This window comes from Asterias amurensis, chromosome 13 (genome assembly GCF_032118995.1).
Source record: "Asterias amurensis chromosome 13, ASM3211899v1".
In the NCBI taxonomy this organism is placed as follows: domain Eukaryota; kingdom Metazoa; phylum Echinodermata; class Asteroidea; order Forcipulatida; family Asteriidae; genus Asterias; species Asterias amurensis.
The window spans coordinates 8,337,799-8,354,474 of NC_092660.1; the positions used below are offsets into that span (position 1 = coordinate 8,337,799).

At 39.6% G+C, this 16,676-nt stretch overlaps 3 protein-coding genes across 5 annotated transcripts in view; all 3 read right to left on the bottom strand.

The window, feature by feature from the left end:
* LOC139946235 (uncharacterized) overlaps positions 1 to 2,943 on the bottom strand; it is a 15,039-nt gene extending 12,096 nt beyond the window's left edge. The window contains exon 1 of the mRNA XM_071943858.1: positions 2,671 to 2,943. The gene's annotated coding sequence lies outside the window, so the exon portion shown is untranslated. The remainder of the gene's footprint in view (positions 1 to 2,670) is intronic.
* LOC139946234 (uncharacterized) overlaps positions 1 to 8,031 on the bottom strand; it is a 15,679-nt gene extending 7,648 nt beyond the window's left edge. For all 3 annotated transcript variants that reach the window (XM_071943856.1, XM_071943855.1, XM_071943854.1), the window contains exons 1-5: positions 7,895 to 8,031; positions 6,823 to 7,172; positions 4,383 to 4,511; positions 3,776 to 3,979; positions 3,394 to 3,427 (exon numbers count right to left, since the gene is read on the bottom strand). In XM_071943856.1, coding sequence (XP_071799957.1) covers positions 3,394 to 3,427; positions 3,776 to 3,979; positions 4,383 to 4,511; positions 6,823 to 7,172; positions 7,895 to 7,932 — 755 coding nt within the window. In that variant the 5' untranslated portion in view covers positions 7,933 to 8,031. The remainder of the gene's footprint in view (positions 1 to 3,393; positions 3,428 to 3,775; positions 3,980 to 4,382; positions 4,512 to 6,822; positions 7,173 to 7,894) is intronic.
* Positions 8,032 to 9,343: 1,312 nt separating this feature from the next.
* On the bottom strand, positions 9,344 to 13,114 carry LOC139946555 (uncharacterized). Its single transcript, XM_071944251.1, has 2 exons — positions 12,956 to 13,114; positions 9,344 to 11,611 (listed from the first exon to the last, which is right to left on the bottom strand). The coding sequence occupies exons 1-2, from the start codon at positions 13,036 to 13,038 to the stop codon at positions 11,182 to 11,184; spliced, it is 513 nt and encodes a 170-aa protein (XP_071800352.1). The 5' UTR covers positions 13,039 to 13,114; the 3' UTR covers positions 9,344 to 11,181.
* Between the last annotated feature and the right edge of the window lie 3,562 nt (positions 13,115 to 16,676).

A 16,676-nucleotide genomic window follows, 5' to 3' on the forward strand; every position in this document is an offset into this window, starting at 1 on the left:
ACCTAATGGTAATTGCCAAAGATGTATACGCACTTTATGTCACATAACTTAACCCAAACTTCATTGCTTATGTTTCACTTATAAGTTACCTGATCATGTTTGTTGTGTTGTCATTTAGCCTCCGAGAAAGACTCTGCTAGGGTCGAAACGTCAGGCCATGCATCAATTATTTTTTTGCAAACTTAACAAGCAAAGTTTAATGTTGGCGAATAATAGTTGGACCAATTTATGGGTCATTTTGACGCAGATTCCGGGTCGTGACTATAGCTCATAAATGGGTCAGGGCCCATCACGGCGCCAGGAATCCCCGGGTCAACTCTGACCCAGGATTTCCTTTTTAGAGTGAATCGGTATATTTACCAATGACTTCGTTGATATTTGGCGGTCCGTGCGGGAACAGCTCACGGGGCCAGAACAACTGAATGAGCGGCTTGTGGATGAACAGGACGAGAGGGCAGAAGGCCAGAGACAAAAACCCCGGTATTGCGATACGGCATAGACCTATTGGCTGATTGCAGAAACATTCCATGCTGTCCAACACATCTATATCAGCCGTGCTCAGAACTGTAGAAGAATGAAGGGTGAAATCTACTCTCCTAATGTAAAAAGAGTGAACATTTCACTCTCTTGTCCGAGTGGTGTCAGTTTCTCTTTTTTGAGAGTGGAAGCCGATGTGTGTCACGTAATCTTTTTGAGTGATATTGGAAGTACCCGTCTATCACTCTAACAAGAGTTGTCCGACAAATGGGGTTTCTTCAAAGAACTTGGGAAAGTACTGAGTATACAGTGATTTAATACACATTGGTGTTGTAGGGGTAGACACAAATTATATTCTTATCCCTGATGCCAAACTCAGGAGACGAAATTTATTTTAGCATGTACAATGTATTTACCCGTACTGATATTTCATAATGATTGTTATGCTCAACGCAAATGTATTTTCCTGAACACGTCAAAGACTTGACTTGTTAAGATTGCATGTAAAAGGTAATAGTCCTTTTCACACGATCGAGAGCAATTTTAGCAGGGGGCCCCTTGCTTCCAAGTTCCCAAGTGAAATCTTCTCAAACATTATTTGTTGTTCACACGAGGTACATTTTGTAAACATTAATTAACAACCGCATGATCCAGTTTAGCAAGGGACCCTTGCTAAATTGCTCTCGTGTGAAAGGGGCTTTACTCCACGCACACTGCGCAGTTAACACCCAGTCAATCTGACTCAAAGATTTATAGTCTGTGGTCATGAATCGGAGTTTAAAAAAAACACAGGGTCCTTACCTGAAGAAGCAGGACCCCAAAGAAAGCAAAGAAGCCCAAGAGCTCGAGGAATAACCACTTAAATGGATGAATGGTGGCAGTCATTATCTCATAGCGCTCAGAGGAAGCCGAGTTGATCATCAGAAAATGATTCAAAACTTTTGTCTGCAAAACGAAAATTGTATTAATACTTGGTTCTTGTGTTTATAGCGCTTCATCACAGCCTATATTTAGGTGATTGATTATCAAACCACTAGTTATCAGTTTTAGCAGAGCTGTCATATGCTTTGAATTATATGTAATACCAATTAAACTGTAACAAACCGCCCCCTTTTAGAGAAAATTGAAACGGAACTCGTTTTAGAATTTGTATTTCAAATACTGACAAACAAGTAAAACTTTGAAAGCGTTTTGAAGCGCGCTGGTCTTTCTTAGATAAAATTTTACAAGAATGTTTTCACTGTAAATATAGGACTGACCCAATTTGTATTCTTAATTTATTTTAACTTGGGTTGCAAATACGAAAAAGGCAACCTTTTTTACAGAAATTGCCCCGTACAACATTTTTTAAGAAAAACCAAATTACACGATTTGGTCGACAAAAAACTCATGTCACAGTCTTACCATTATTTCCTTGTCTAAATTCCATTTTTCCTCACCCTGCGTGGAATATCGAAGGTTTCGTAACATCTATGAGTAATAATAAACAATAAAAACATTTCATCACTGAACATTATTTTCCCTAATCATCATACGAAGAACCAAAGTTAGCCATTTAAAAAATGTTTTCAAAGATTGGACCGCGCGCTACATTGCTTGCGTTAGGCCTACTGTGTTGTAGAATTTGTTTACAGTCGTTTTGGTTTTTGGTATTTTGCCTGTATCTGTATCTGTCGAATACTGCAACAAACTCCTCACAGGATATAAGTTGCAGGTGTGGTGTGGTGAGTGGACACAAACTAGTGGTGAGCTCCCCTTAGCCTGTGCTGCAACAGCTTCTATGTAAGTCCCGTTTCAAAAGTCGCGCTCTTGCCGTGTCGAATTCAAATAATCCGGTTTCTTTTAGATTCGACACGACGTTTGACACTACTTTTGGAATTCGGCGCGGCATAGCATGCAGAGGCACTTATCTTGACAGAACCTGCCGTGCTACATCAACGTTCAGCAGAAGCGCAGCAACCATCTATACAAATTTTTATTTATGATTCTACACCACTAAATTGCGTAAACGGCGAGCCGGTGTGCCCCTTTAAATTCGACGTTTGAAACCACTGCCGCCCCGATGCCGCGCTATTGTCGATCTAGAATTCGACACGACAAGAGCGCGACGTTTGAAACGTGCCTCGTGCTAAAAAAGAGAGCCAACAGCCCAACAAGGTGATGAGCTATAGAGCTACCATGTATCATGCTTACTTTCCACACTTGGCCACTAGTCCCATTTCCTCTGTAGTCGGCAGTACTCTCGCCAAGTTTGTTTTGAATCTGAAGATTTATTGATATAATCTCATCCTTGATACATCTGTACATCTGTGTGTCGTAGGGGAGAAGTGATATCAACTTTTTATAAGTACGCACAACTGTGACAAAACTTTCATTCCAGCCTGGAATACTTGTTTTTCTCCTGATTTTTGTATCAATGAGACGAGCTTTTTACGTGAGTAAACCGAATGCACCTTTGTCTGTATGGAATTGTCACCCTCAAGAAATGTCCTGATTTTTTTTAAGGATTCCTTTTTTGAAAAGCACTACGACAGTGGCAGTTTTGATGTTGAGAAAAAAATGCAAACCACATAATTGTGCCTTCTGCTGGTAATTTATGGTTATCATGTGTGACGTCAGGATGATGATTTGATCTAAGAGGCTGACTTCGTGTGAGATGATACTGATGAGAGATCTCTGCTTGTTCATTGCTGACTGGTATGAAAATCCGAAAGATGTGCTGACAATACAAACAAAAACAGTGGTGTAAAATACAAAATAACAAATAATTATTATTATAACGAAATGAGAACATTTTTAAGGTACTGCGATTTTAATGAATTCATTCAGGATTATAAAGTATATTTATTTGCCGAAAATGAGTTTTAGTTTTTATTATGTTGTGTTCGTCCTCCTTTCGTATTTATTAAAACTTACGCATAAACGAGTCCTGCCGGTGCCAGAAAGCAAGCTGAAAATTAGATACAAACATAGTTACGTAATCTTGTTTCCTCTTTCAGATACAGAAGCTGAGTATCACTATTGTTATGTGAGCCTAGATTATAAAAAAGCACATGAAATATAAAGCACATGATAAACAAAATAATATATTTATTAATTTCATAACTAATATCAAGGAAAGTTTAATGTTGGCATTTTAACTTGAATTGTGTGTTATTATGAGTTTGACATGGGTCTTTTTGACCCAGATTCCGGGTCGTGACAATAATGTAGCTCACAAACGGGTCAGGCCCACGGGGCTCATAAATTTTGACCCAGGTTTTTGTATAAAGGTGAACCGGTATACAAAATTATTTACCGATGACTTCGTTGATATTTGGCGGGCCGTGCGGGAACAGCTCACGGGGCCAGAACAGCTGAAGGAGCGGCTTGTGGATGAACAGGACGAGTGGGCAGACGGCCAGAGACAAAAACCCCGGTATTGCGATACGGCACAGACCTAACGGTTGATTGCAGAAACATACCATGCTGTCCAACACATCTATATCAGCCGTGCTCAGAACTGTGGAAGAATCAAGGGTTAAATCTAGTCTCCTAATGTAAAAGAGTGAACATTTCACTCTCTTTTGCGAGTGGCGTCAGTTTCGCCTTTTTTGAGAGTGGAAGCTGATGTGTGTCACGTAAACTTTTTGAATGATATTGGAACGAGCTTCACTCGAAATCGAGTTGAACGTACCCGTCTATAACTCTAAAAAGAGTTGTCTGCCAAATGGGGTTTCTTCAAAGAACTTTGGGAAGTACTGAAATATGAAGGCCTACAGTGCTTTAATAGACATTGGTGTTGTAGGGGTAGAAACAAATTGTATTCTTTATCCCTGATGTCAAACTATTCTTCACAAAATAATTGATCTTCTATTTCGCTCCACCAACAGACACTTAATGAGTGGAGATCCTTTTGATCTTACATGCTTGGCTTTGATCCGGTTGAGGTTTGAGTTCCTTCATACTTGGTTGAGCCATAAACATGGCTTGTAGTCTTTCGTCGTGTCGTGATCGTCTTGTTATCTCAGTTCGCAAAGCCAGGTAAGACAAACCTTGGGAGAGCAACACACAAAAAGGAAACCAACGTGAGTGGATATAAGTAATTTGAATATACTGACACAATAACACATTGTTTTGATACTATAGGAAAGGCCTACAGGATTGGTGGTAACAAAAACATAGTTAGTCTGAAAGATTACTTTATGAAGTTCATAATTGTTACCATTTTTATGTGAAAAATTATTCTATGAAATGAAGTCATATTTGAGGAAACTGTATCATTCTGAAACCCTTAATTCTGCAACTGATGATGTCGATTATTACAAACAAATTAAGAAAGATGTGCATGCGTGCGGAGAAAAGATGAGTATATTTGAAGATCGTACATGGGCGATTCCATGAAAAGGTGGAATTTTCTTAGAAAAATCAAATTGCTCCCAGAATTGAATTTTTATCTTTATATCATTCCAAACATGTCCAAGTGTCAAGGGATTTTTGTTTATTCTTTTCGGATACTGTAAACTGTGGAAAAAATTACTTTTCCAATAGTGCACTTTGGTTGGAAAAAAATAATGTTTTTTTTATGGTTTTATCAATTTGACCTATTTTTTTAGTCAGTATCAATTTTCTTTAAAAAAGTATAAATGAGAGCAAGTATGGGCAGTATTCTTTCAGAAAAAAATATGTAAAATTTCAATACAACTCAATGTACACTTATGTCAACACTTGGTTTGAGGTACTCTCAAAGAGCGTATAACGCGTGTTACCAAACACACCCTTTTAAATATAATTACTAAAAACCTGGTTTCAAATGCTGCAACTTTTAATTTTCCTCCTACTAATAAGGGCTCATGTAAAAACAGTAAAAACTTAGATGAATTCTTAATCACCGCTTCACAATGAGCCTCCGAAAACTGTATAACGCGTGTTTCCATGTAACGCGTGTTACCAATGTAACGCGTGTTACCAATGTAACGCGTGTTACCATGTAACGCGTGTTACCAATGTAACGCGTGTTACCAAGCCCAATACACTGTATACAATGGTCAAATGGGCACAGCACACAGTTTAAAAACTAAAATATTCCTGCCATGTTCCATGGCCTGGTAGGCAAGCATAATGTGAATGAGGTGGAATTACTTTTCAACATCCCATGGAAATAGGACATGTCGATGGAATGGGGGGGGGGGGGGTAAATTAACGATTCTAAGCGTGGGGAGTTGTTTTTTGTGGTAAATGATTGGGATTATTTCTGTGGTGAAGTAATGCAAGTAGGTGAAGAAAATGACCTCAGTGTTTTAGGGATGCCCCCTGCTTGAAGGAATTGAAAGTTGGCAAGTCCTCAAGCTGACAAAACATTTTATTTTAGGAATCATATCATTAGGAAATTGGAGAACCCGTGATAGTAAACAATCGCATGCACTACAAATTTTGGGATATGTAGAGCAAGTACAAAAATAAATGGATAAAAAGGTCGATACTACTGTTTTTCTCTTCAAGTATGATGTGCAACTGATATTGGTTGATAAATTTGAGAAATTGTAACTCAACAATTGAAATAACATCAATAATGTAGCAAGACAAATTGTAACGCGTGTTACCGTAACGCGTGTTACCTTAAATTTTGTGATATGTAGAGTAAAACGTTAAGAAAAAGGTATATTTAATTTTTTGCTCTTTAAATATGATGTGCAACTGGTATTGGTTGATATTTTTTGAGAATTTGTAACTCAACAATTGAAATAATATATAAACATGTAGCTTGGAAAAACTGTATCGCGTGTTACCGTAACGCGTGTTACCGACTATTTTGCAATTTACTAAACAAGTTACACTTGGATTATTGTAATTATTTTGGTATGATAAACCTTAGCATAGTACTTGATGACAATAGAAACAAATGTGTAGTAGACCGGTTAGTTTTTGGACAAAGTTGAAATGAACGTCGGTATTTTTTTGGTCTTTCCATTCAGCGTAACGCGTGTTACCGATATTCGCAGAGCTCTCTCAGCTAAATCAGTTGATCTTTCACTTTTGTGTGAACATGGGGATCTAGCCTAGATATTCAGGTTTTAAAATACAAAAGATGAACACTTAAATCAAAGTAGTCTTGCAGCCAGAGAATGGAGAATGATGAAGGACCCTCAAAAGCGTAGTGCGTATTACCGCGGAATCGCCCATATACGGGAGTCTGTGTACGGAGTTTACAAAGGGAGCCATCCCGAAGCTTTGGTGCACATGAAACAAAGCTTCTGTCACGTCACCCGATTAGTCTTACAATCTTTGACAACAGTTTGTAAATATAAAATAAAACATTTTAACATGTCTAACAAAAGGAAACTTCCATAAATTGTTGATTTTTACCGACAATCAAGATTGTGATGAGAATGAATGGAGGGAGAACTATCTCTGCCGGTGATGCGTAAAATGTGTCCTCAGACACGGGTATAATATTATCGTCAGTCGGTTCCACCTCTCCTTCGGGTTCTCTGGTCGGTTCAGCCTGTGGTTCTCCGGTCGGCTCAGCTTGTGGTTCTCCGGTCGGTTCAGCCTGTGGTTCTCCGGTCGGCTCAGACTCTGGTTCTCCAGTTGGCTCTGGTTCTGGTTCCCCGGTCGGTTCCGGTTCAACTGTCGGCTCAGCCTCTGGTTCTCCAGTCGGTTCCGGTTCGCCAGTTGGCTCAGGTTCTGACTCAGGTGTTGGGTTTCCAAGCACTCTGTGTGACCATGACGCGAGTAGCAACAGAGAAAGGCTGGCGGTGAGCAAGACATGTCTTAAAGATGATCTGAAACTACTTTGCTTATTAAAAATAAAGGTTATTGTCTTCTTCAGTTTGGTTCATTAGTTTTCACAGTGTCACAAATTATATCGAAAGTATATCTTTTCTACATCTGTTTTTATTTTTTATTTTGTATTACCATTAGCAAACCTACACCTTAATGCGGACCCTTTATAGCTAGCTGCAGCATGCGTGGTGGCTAATAACACGAGCAGTACAATAAATTTATTTGTAGACACCCCCCCCCCCAGTGATGTTTAATACAATTGCACTCTTGTGTGAGTTGTAATTTAAAGGACCATACTCTAACTAATCTGACATATGTGACTGTATGAAGTGAGTTTCACTCAACATGCTCAGAATTAATGTTTAATAAACCAAGGTGAAACTGTGGAGGACCCGTATGAACCGCATCTTGTACGGAGCGTTAAATGACGCACATGGGCATAATGAACATGATAGCAATTCAATCCCTACGACCAGAGGGCTGTAGCTCATGCACAGAAATATCGCTCAGGCCTACCTCATACAATTTTGATCACCAAAAAGTACATGCCAGCCCAATTTCATTTAATATCATGTCCATCATGCAGTAAATGGTCGAATGTCGGCCGTTTAAAGTAAAGTAGACTACACTCTAAAAATTAAAAGTATTTTACCTCAATCCTGTGATATCTCCTTTCATGTAAGTCCACATTTTGTATCGCTATATTCAAAAGCAGTTTATTCAAACTGTCTGTGTGCGTGTTTTTCATCCAGTTTTGAAAAGTGCACGCTCTCAATAAAATTGCGTGCGTTAAACCATAGATATAGAATTAAAATAACTAGATCGGCCGCGCGTACATACGCGCCATTGCCTGTGTAGAAAAAGTTTTTGTTTTGGACGCGGTAAAAATTTCACGTTCGAAAGGCGATGCGCGGAAATGAACACGGGAGATAGGCCTTTGACGCGCTAAATGTCGCGTGCTGACGGCAAAAAGTCACGTGCTGACGGCAACGCACAGAAAATGTACACGGGAGATAGGCAATGGGGCCTCCATGCCAGAACCCGCGTATGTACGCGCGGCCGATCTAGTTATTCTATTCTATATCTATGCGTTAAACGCGCTTGCGCACGCGATGAGCACGCCATTATCGGAGTAATTTTGTTAACACCCCCACCCCCTGTACAATGGACCCTTCCCATAAAATATGCTAATTACATTCACGCATGCGTACAGACCCTGTTGGTTGGCAAACGCCATAGAGTTGTGCACTAAGCAGACGCGCCACCGCGTCTGCGTCACGCACCCATTAGCCGTGTACAAAACAGCGCGATGTTCCCTCATTTTGCCAACCAAAACGTTAGTGCGCACGCGCTTTGTGCAATTTACATATTTCATGGGAAGGGTCTATTCAAATAACACGTAAAATTTATTTTCAAAAGTTGCAGTTTGTTTTTAGATACGGCTGAAAAACCGGCCGGAGCTAATGCCCCCGGTCTACGCAGGGAAGATACGACCAACTTTTGAAATGAAATTATCGCGTTATTAGTTGTAAATTGTAGGATTAATGGAACGACTCCCTAGAAAAGGTTACACTTTGCCTTTACAATCTGGGCCCAATTTCATAGAGCTGCTTAAGCACAACATTTTGCTTAACCCAAATAAATCCTGGCTTAAAAACAGATTACCGGCGAAGACTCTACTCAATTGTTATGCTTAGTGAACAACAGCTAATTACCAGTCACAATCAATGTATATGGCATATCATTTTGGCCAGTAACATTAATAAGCGAGCTGTTATCGTATTTAGCAAAATTATTGCTTAAGCAACTCTATGAAATTGGCCCCTGTTATGGTCGTACAAATTCAAGCTTGTGATTTGGCAATTTTAATTTCAAAATAAGCGATCATCGTCACTAAATGAAATTGTGTTTTAATTAAATTGTGTAACAACCGTTTGTACATTAATACCACAATTCAGTTTTGTGTTACTGTTAGTGTCTTTTATGTAAATATTGATGAAGTAAATAAACCATTAATAATAATAAATAATACCTATAGTTTAAGTTTAACCTAAAATTTTCGTTTAATTTGCACTCTTAATAAAAAGGTGACAAAGACGCATTTATAAATTTCATTCATTTTGCTTTATTGACAATAAACATCGGCTTACATAATGATTCGTTGTTAATAGGTCTAGGCCCCTATATTTAATAAGGGAGTCAATGTGTGGTGAAGAGGTTTTCAACTAATGGTTTAAACCCAACGAGGCCTGGTTCTTGATCATTTTACCGAGACGAAGTCGGGGTAAATTATCAAGAACCAGGCCTCGCCGGGTTTAAACCACCAGTTGAAAACCGATTCAACACACTTTGATTCCCATTCATAAATAACTTTTCGGTCAAAATGAGAATTTTTAATCAAAAAGTAAAATAAATGCAAACATTATAATTGTTCAATGATTTCTTTCAACACAACACCCCTCCAGCTATCCCTCGGGTAAACAACTCCTTAGAGAATGCTGTGCGAGTCGCGCGTATCGCGTAATGTAGCCTTGCTCAAGGCAGTCGCATTATTCGCTCCGACGCTGCTGTTAACCCACCCGTATACCCTGTGCATGGTGTGTGCGATCACACCGCATGACCCACCCGTATACACACTGTCACATCGTACGAATACTGTTCACACAAGTCATCGCACTCGTACCACCAATAGGAATAGCGTAACTGTCTTATGTATTTATGAATAAACTTTAACTGTGTGTTTACTCTACGCATTACAGGCAAAGTCTGTCTCGATTTACGTCACGAACAGCGCCCTCTCGGGTCGGGGTCTACTCTTAAATTTGTAACCTTAGTTAACTGTTTATTCACATTCCACACATATTAGTGACAAAAGCTTTATTTTGAAAAAATACCACTTCCAGGTGACTTTAAAGTCACCTGGAAATATAATTTGTTTTTCTTTCAAACATAAGAGTTTATGCTTACGAACAATAAAACAATTTTTTTTTAGTAATTGTTTGTCACGATTTATATGTTTAAAAAATATATAAAGTTGTTTGGGGGGCTGACTCCGCCTACTCCTTTTGTGACGCCAATCGAGGCAGACTTTGCCTGCAATGCGTATAATAAACACACGTGCAAAGTACATGTACGTCCAAGTCGTGAGTTGGTACATTTCAAAAAGTGTTTTTCTGCATTCAGCAGCAATACACCTGGTCGGCATTGCCGGGAAAAAAAATTGAAACGTACAAACTCACGATTTGGTCCGTACATGTACTTTGCAATTGTGTTTACTCTACGCATTACAGGCAAACTCTGCCTCGATTGACGTCACGAACAGCGCCCTCTCGGGTCGGGGTCTATTCTTAAATTTGTAAATAACATGAGAACTGATTTTTTAAAACCTTAGTTAACTGTTTATTCACATTCCACTAATCAAAACACATATATTAGTGACAAAAGCTTTATTTTGGAAAAAATACCACTTCCAGGTGACTTTAAGTTTAGGAGTTTAATTGTTTAAGGATTATGGTGACATACAAGTCAACAAGATACAACAACAAGTGTGTGAATTCATTGAATGATCCTTAGCCTTTTGAAACGAGGTGTTTCTGCTTAATGATTGATTGATTAAGTTGATTGACTGATTGTTTAATTTAGTAAAATAATATGTAGGTGTGAACTTTTATTAACACAAATTTTTTAAATGGAAGTGGTTTTATTATTTAAAGAGATGACTGATGTTTTGTTCATGTCACACGCGCTGTATACCTTTACAATAGAATCAACCACGTAGTCTTTCAGAACAACATTACAAACCAACTGGATATTTTCAGAGCCACATCTTTTTCCCAAGCAGAAACAGCTTGTTATGAAATGCGGTGTATTCGAAGAGATTTTATTTTCTACTTTCAGAATGCAAATCCTAAACTCACAACTTATGACAGACGACACAGATTAACATCCCATAGGCGAGCAATCCTGCGCACACATTGGATTGTGCAAATACACAGGGCTATAACCAGGGAATGATATCGCCCAGCAGCAGAGTTCAGTGATGTACTGCCACGACCTTCCACCACAGACACTGGGGTCGTACGAAGCGTACACGTAGATCTTGTTGCTGGGTGGGGCGTTACGCCTGACGATCTCACAGGCGTTCAGACCGGACCCACTGGTGAAGTGGCTACTCGGGTTGGCTGCGGTTCCGAGCCATACGTGGGCTCGGTTGAGGCAATCGTTGGGGCAGTTCCCGTTGACCCGTTTGCAGCCTACGCTCAGCCAGTTGGTGTAGGAGGGGTTTGGGAGGTCATAGAGAACGGGGAGGCTGTCGATGCTATCCCCGGTGACGAGTCGAGAAGTGCTGTACCGAAGATCACAGAAACACCTGTTTTGGGGAGAAGGACATTCGGCAATTAGAAATCAGGCAATTTGCAAACAGATTTGTGTTATTTCATTGGTTATTGTAAAGCAAGGAAGATTTTCCACTCCAGTGGTGGTATCTCAACAGGTGTCCCATATCTCTGCCATTCCATTCCAAGGCTCATTCCAACCTTGTAAAACACAACATACACATTCCTTGGCTATGGCCTCAAGGTCCCAGTACGCTTACCATTTTAAATGGTAAAACCTTCTTGCTCTGTGATCTCACATTACTCTATATAGGAAACAATGTAACCAATCATAAATGTTATTTCTCTGTGACATCATTTCTAAATCACGAGTTCACTAACATTGTATGGAACCATAAACCATCTCCACACCATCACCCTCGGTCTCAACTATACTCGTTATCCCTTCGACGTTCCCTCTTGCTTTTTTATAGTGCAAAAGAGTAGACTCGCCTATCAAAATACATAACGAGCTAAGTCCAGTATCTCTTATTGTTCTATTGTCAAAGTCACGTATACCATGAAGAAAACTTCATCATACGGAGAAATTTCCGCCAGGCTTATACTATAGATACAAATATCCCAAACTAGTAATTTAAACTTCATACAACGCCGAAATTTATCATTGTGCAAAAAAAAACCACGACAATTCATCCAACCCCGACCGAATAATGATTAAATATTATGTAATGAAAGAGGAGATCCGTCGCTATACAGGGTGTCTCAAAAAAAAGGTAATCCTACTTTCAAGGGTTTTTATGGCCAGTCTGAAGGCCAGAATGACAAGGGTTTAAAAGTGAACCAACTGCATTTTTGCACCACATTTTCAAGACAATGGTGCTCACCGATGCGTGACCCTGGAATATAACCAAATGTTTCATTGGAAAGCACAAGGTTTCAGCTTTAAGATGATGCCATGCTTTCTGCTGGTAAACATATAGTCTGGCCATAAAAACCCTTTAAAGTAGGATTACCTTTTTTTTTAGACATCCTGTATAAGGTGATGCTAATCATTTTGGTGTACCCATAGAGCAAGGATGGTCTAAATCTTCACTTACAAACATTCGTCTTATGAACTCCCTGTATAATGTGCGAATAATTGCAATGAAACACTGTCTGGTAAATATTATAACCTACTCCTATAGAACCATGATGTTCGTTCCGCTACCGATAGCGAAACGAACAACGTTATTACGATTACGAAGTACCCCAACAGAGAACTGTTTACAGAGAACGGTTTTATCTTCATCGTCGGCCAGCACAAATAACACATTTAACTGTTACACTTTACAGCATGAGAGCATCTTGGTGCATGAAGTAGGAACTAAACATTTACTTACGTTTTTCGATCAGCTTCAGTGCAGACAATCAAGGCAGCGACCAGGATGGCCAAAGCTCCACCAGAGAAGTTTCCAAAATGCATCTTTTTGTAATTTAGTTAGTGGTTGATGGCAATAGTGGTCCTGTACTGAAGCCGGTGTCTGAAAATGTGCCAGCTGCTAGAGATGGGGCCCGGTATTTATAGGTTCGCCGAGGCGAGAACGCTGTGGTGGCCATGGAGAACCAGGATATGTTAAAGGGAAGGTGTCGACCTTTCAATTATTGTTGATAAACAAACCGCCCTGGTGGGCCTATAAAACACTCAATCAAAATAAAGATGTGTTATAACCATAAAGGTCTCTGCACTCATGTACAAAATATAATAGTCAAAACAACACAACTAATATAGTCACATGAGACATGATTTTAATGAATTAGTCAAAAATATGTCTAGTATGACCATAGAGTAAGGACTGGTATGACTAACTAGTTTTGTTTTGACTAATATATTTTTGAGAGATCTCTGTTAAACTTTGCTCTATGTCCCTTCAGGGCCACCATACTATGCTCTATGTTAACCAAAGTCAAATTTATTTTGTCTGCAAAAATACCCCTATAAGTTGCTTTGTATTCAACAAAATCAACACAATTTTGAATATCAGTTTTAGTAAAGATTTTTGTTGTTGCATTTTTAGGGATTTCCCGATATATTTTGTTAAACCTAGGTTGGCAAAAACTCGGGCTGTGACGTTGTATAAGTATAAAGTTTTATGCCGAGTAATTGGTATCTGAAAAGCGTTACTGTTAGAAACGTTTCTCAGATTGGATTCCCATGAGGAATTTTGTTCCTGTTGGACATATAGGCCTATAAATGTCATTATAGTAAATAATGACATTTTTTAATGAAATTTACGCATGTAAGTTGTACCATTTAATACCAATGGAACGTTCCAAAAACTTTGCCTTTAATTCTTCACCGACTATTGTCACTCTTCCCATATCTTTCACCAAGAAAAAAATGCCTTGAAAGATCATTTACGTAGTATAAGCTTTGTGAACATCAACAAGCGTTTCTTATCTTCGTAAACAAGGATAGAGTTACACCACACAGGCAGGCTATAATTATAATATACTTGAGCCGATGGGGAAAACAAGGGGAACCTACAGTATCCGGTCTTGACGCGACGCCAAGGATTTTCCGGTACAAGAGTGGTTCTGCGTGTACTGTCTTCAAAATTACTTTTGCAGAAAATAATTGATAATAATGGCTATTATCTTATTATTTAACGGTAGTGCATTGCAGGAGCCTAATGCGCCAGCGCAACATAACAGAACATAAAACAATTATGATCACGGGCTCAGGCCCACGCCTACAGCATGGAGGAATGGAAGAAATTCAGGTAGTTTCATCAGCAGTTGCGATTGCGCACTCGATGGGCAAGCTGACAAAGGGAGGAGGACGAAGACCCCCACCTACCGCCCCAACACCCTTAAATAAACAAAATCACCAAATGCGAACAAGAAGGCAAAAAGACGCACAAAAAGCTTAACTTACCATAAATTTGACGTTCATCTTCAACAACATTTTAGCACCCATCTCCTTCCACAGGAGGCCTATATAGTTTTAGCTTCCTCTCCATGGACCTCCCCAACAACAGAAAGCAGGGGCCTTATTCATGAAGCCCTTGTAAGTCGGTCACTTACGTGTCTCTAAGTAAGACGTTAGTAAGACTTTAGTAAGCCCTTACGTGTTATTCACGAAGCATTCGTATCGCTTTACTACCGCGTTACTTACTAAACCTCTCGTAACGCCCTCTTAAGCGGGAACGCGCTTGAGCTGAACAGTAATGGATTTGTTATGTAATTCACTGGAGCGTGATCTCATTGTCCAGAACGAGTATTTATACAGTGACTGGACTGGCTACGGTCATTTAGAAGATATAAACTGCGCCAATAAAGTATCTAAACACTTACAAATGGTCAGATATATCGGAACCTGAAATAGTATGCCAAAAATTAATTATTCATTTCTATTCACCGTTAATTTCTGCACATTTTGACACATCTTATATTGCGCTACGATGTTGTTTGGTGGATTTATGGGCACTTGAGTGGCTTAAGGTCGAATTTCAAAAGTTGCAAAAGCCCCTATTCAAGCTAAATCGTTGTATTGTGACGAGTAAGATCAGCGTTTCTTTTGCCCGCCCTTTATAAATGATTTGTTTGTCGCGTTTTGGATAAATCGGTTGCGATGAACATCAGCAGTAATTGTCAGTAACCAAGCAAAGGGGTCAAAGATGGGTGGCATACAACAAAATGGGTTAAGAGCCAGAATCCCTGATTATGGTAAGACAGGGAAAGGTGTTTCAAGATAACAGGAAAGATGGCCATAACAGGAAAGATGGCTCAACTGACCAAACAGGAAAGAGGACGGATCGTTGGTTTGATAGAAGCCGGTATGTCGATTCGAGCTGCAGCTCATCAAGTTGGAACGTCACCAGCGACGGTCAGTAAAATGGTGGAATGGCTACCAAGCTCAGGGAAATGTGGACAACCTGCCAAGGAGTGGCCGCCCGAGTGTGACTTCTGCAGCAGAAGAAAGTGAACAAGTCCATCAAGCCTGACACCACTCTCGAGGGATTGCGACGCATCCTGATCAGGAAATGGCAGGGGATTGACCAGGGACAGATCAGATGTCTCGTTTGGAGTATGAGAAGACGACTCATTGCCGTTAACAGTGATGGAGGACACACCAAGTATTGAGGACAGGATATCAGCAGTTTTAGAGTTAAAGATACGGCCATAAATTTCATGGTCAAGTAAACGAAACGAGTTTGTGTCTTTTGTCTTGATTTTGTCTGTGTGTGAGGCTTGTGTGAGTTCCCTTCTGGATCGAATTGGGGTGAATAGGGGCTTTTGCAACTTTTGAAATTCGACCTAAGCCACTCAAGTGTCCATAAATCCACCAAACAACATCATAGCGCAACACAAGATGTGTCAAAATGTGCAGAAATCAACGGTGAATAGAAATGAATAATTATTCTTTGGCATACTAATTCAGGTTCCGATAAATCTGACTTTTTGTAAGTGTTTAGATACTTTATTGGCGCAGTTTATTTTGTCACCCTGCAAACATGGTGAGCCAGACTAAAGCAAGGAGGAAGACCATTGTCCCGCAACGCGACGAGGAGGCAAAGGGGAATCACTGGAAGGCGAAGTTTCTCGCCTGCTGAGATAGTGAAGTTAGTTGACCTTGTTGCATTGAATTGGTAGGTGCTTTATAACAAATGTTCAGAAGTTGTAACGCTGAAGAGAAAGGTCGACACCTGAGCAAATCGCGGAGAATCAACTGTGTTGGAAAAGTCCTCAGAACTACCAAAGTGGTTCATCACAAATGGGATGACATTCAGAGATTTCGCAAGCTTTCACATGACGCAAACATGCAATGAGAGTACAAAATGTAGTTGGCTACCCCTAAACTAAAAATACAAAATAAATAAATAAACGAAGTAAACAAACGAAATAAATAAAGTAAATGAAGTATATACTACAGAGCAACTCGTTCGCGCCTTTGTAACCTCCCGACTAGACATGAGAAACTCTCTTCTCTATATGGACTGCATAATAAATTTACTGCTTGTCTCGCCTTCAAAATATTGCCGTCAGAATTGTAACCCGGTCCAACACTCGAGTCACATCACACCTATCCTACAAGATCTACATTGGCTACTCATTAAGGAT